The sequence below is a fragment of the Rana temporaria genome, chromosome 2 (genome assembly GCF_905171775.1).
Source record: "Rana temporaria chromosome 2, aRanTem1.1, whole genome shotgun sequence".
Lineage (NCBI taxonomy): Eukaryota > Metazoa > Chordata > Amphibia > Anura > Ranidae > Rana > Rana temporaria.
In genome coordinates, this window is record NC_053490.1 from 462505799 (window position 1) to 462508642 (window position 2844).

Here is a 2844-nt window from a genome sequence, read left to right on the forward strand (position 1 = left end):
TGCGCAGGCGCCGTATATAGCCGAGTCCCAGTTCGGCTATTTTCGGAACGCGTGACGCGCCTTAGCCGCACGTCAATCATCTACGCCTCTTCATAGGAACGCCTATTCCCCGCGGGAGTCTGAAAAGATAAAGAACGATTAAACGGTATGTACAGCGCAAAAAAAAAAACAGCATACTGTACATGTCGGCAGTATGCTGGATGGAATAGTATATAATTGTTTTAAGATGAACCTCCGCTTTAACAATTGTTAAAAAAAAAAGTCAGTATTGGCTTGTATCATCCAATCACATCTAGTGAGCACTTCTCAGGTCTGTTTAGTGATTTGCACAGCATCAAGTTGCCAACTTTCTGTACATTTTACAATTTTTGGCCGTAATGGGCAGATGCAAAAATGACAAACTTTTTGTAAATGTACTGAAAGTTGACTTCCCATACAGATCTGTACATACTTCTCTAGACACCATCTGCTCAGGAAGGGGCGGAGACGGTTTAGGAAAGACACGGTGCCCCATTATTTAAAGTTCAGTGGGCGGGGTCCTGTACAGGTGAAGTCTCTGTAAGGGGCGGACACAATCCTGAATAATTTATGAGCACGTCTGCAGGCGCTGCTTTGTAGGGGCGTGGCTTCTGTGCCTAACGGGAGCGTTGGGTGTGGTAGTAACGAGAGGCGGGTCTGTGAGATGGGCGTGGTTGGCTGAGCCTGGATTCCGGAATGTAACGTTGTGGGTGGAGTTTCTTGTAAGAGGCCCGCCTGCTCTATTCATATTCATGAGGTGGGCGTGTGTGAGGCCCGGGTTCGCTTTGTCCAGTGAGGGTGTTGGCTAGTTGAGCGGAGTCCGGAGTCGTCATGTCTTTCATCCCGGGACAGCCGGTGACCGCCGTGGTGGTGAGTGGGCTCGGTGGGGCGGACATAGGAAACTCCTGACAACTCCTTGTGTACTTTGTGTGTGAGAGAGAGCGGGGAAGTTCCGTCCCAGCATGGAGATCTCCTCATACCGGGGGGCACCGGACACACCTAGAGCACTCCTGTGACGTCATCACCCCATACCATAGAGGAGTAATGGGAGAATGATGGGCACCCTGTAGTAGGCAGTTCTGGTTTTTGCACCTATTATCACCCCCTGTGATTGTCATACACAGACCTGTGTGATCTCTGGGTGTATTACCCCCCCAAAGATGTGACCCCCCCCAATGATCTCTGTATAACAGGCACTGTAGATGCATCCATAAAACAGCCATCTGTCGTTGTAGGACAGGAGGAATCCCATTACTGGCTTTGGGATCCATTCACACCATTGCAATGCAGGCCGCCTGTGGGTGCGTTTTTTTTGTCCCCCCATAGACTTCAATGGGCACACATGAAAAAACGCATTGAAAAGCAGACGCATAAGTGCGAAGCCGGCATCAGGACTAAGTAGAGTAGTTCTAAAGGCAGGAGACATTTTTTACTCTAATTAACCACTTGCCGACCATGTAACTTAGATATATGGTGGCACGGGTGAGCTGATTGGGTGCCTAGTATGTGATCTGATACTTCTGGGGCACACACACCACCAACGGCCTGCTGGTCAGCGGGTGCTGCAGACTTGATGTGCGCCAGTACAGAGGAAGAATGGCGATCTTCCTATGTAAACAAGGCAGATCGCTGTTCTGTCAGTACAGAAGGCATGGATCCTGTGTTCCTGCAAAGCAAGGGCAGCGATCCATGCGTTACCCTAGTACAAGCACTTCACCCACAGTAGGAAAACACTGGCACACATTTCACCCTTTGATCGGCCCTGATAACCCCCTTCCCTGCCAGTGTCATTAGTACAGTGCCATAGGTGTGCGCAGCCTATTGCATTAGGGTGTGCACCCCAAGGCTCAATCACACGTGGACTCTGCACGTGGACTGTGCGAACACGCCGGAGCTCATCCTTACTGGACAGTGAATGAATGGGAAGTGCTCTGTGCTGAATGGCTTTTTGTTCATTCACAAACTGAAGATAGTAAACACAGTTTACTATGTTTCAGCTATGATCGAACACAGTGAGAGAGTGTTTTTACTTAGAAAAAGAAGGGGGCAGTAAATTACATATTGACTAGCCCTTTTCCCAGTTCTCCTTTCTAAACCCCCCCCCCCTCGCAGCAGTGGAGGGGATAGGAGAGGAGGGAAGCCAGCAGCACTGAGGGGGGTAAGCCTGGGCAGTAGGGGAAATTGGCACCACACAGAGTGATTAGGGTGTGCCCAGGCACATATGACACACCCCATGCTCACACCTATGGACAGTGCATATTTTTTAGCACCGATCACTGTATTAGTGCCATTGATCCCCAAAAGGTGTCCGTTTAGGTGTCCAATTTGTCCGCCGCAATATCGCAGTCCCACTAAAAGTCGCTGATCGCCGCCATTACTAGTAAAAAAAAAAAAAATCCCATAGTTAACTTTTGCCCAAACCAATCAATATACGCTTATTGGGATTGTTCTTAGCAAAATACATATTGGCCTAAATTGATGAAGAAATTCTATATATATATATATATATATATATATATATATATATATATATATATATATATATATATATATATATATATATATATATATATTCATTCATTCATTTTTTTTATTGAATGTGCTTTATATATTTTTTCAAAATTGTCAGTCTTTTTTTTTTTGTTTATAGCGCAAAAAAAAAAAAACGCAGAGGTGATCATATCCCACCAAAAGAAAGTCCTATTTGTGGGAAAAAAGGACGTAAATTTAATTTAGGTACAACGTCGCACGGCCGAAAAATTGTCAGTAAGACCCCGTACACATGACCGAACATGTCTGCTGAAACTGGTCCGCGGACCAGTTTCA

General features: G+C 46.3%; 1 protein-coding gene across 1 annotated transcript in view; it reads left to right on the forward strand.

Moving 5' to 3' along the window:
- Positions 1–756: 756 nt before the first annotated feature.
- TAX1BP3 (Tax1 binding protein 3) overlaps positions 757–2844 on the forward strand; it is a 26236-nt gene continuing 24148 nt past the window's right edge. Inside the window, exon 1 of the mRNA XM_040338634.1 lies at positions 757–888. Coding sequence (XP_040194568.1) covers positions 850–888 — 39 coding nt within the window. The 5' untranslated portion in view covers positions 757–849. The remainder of the gene's footprint in view (positions 889–2844) is intronic.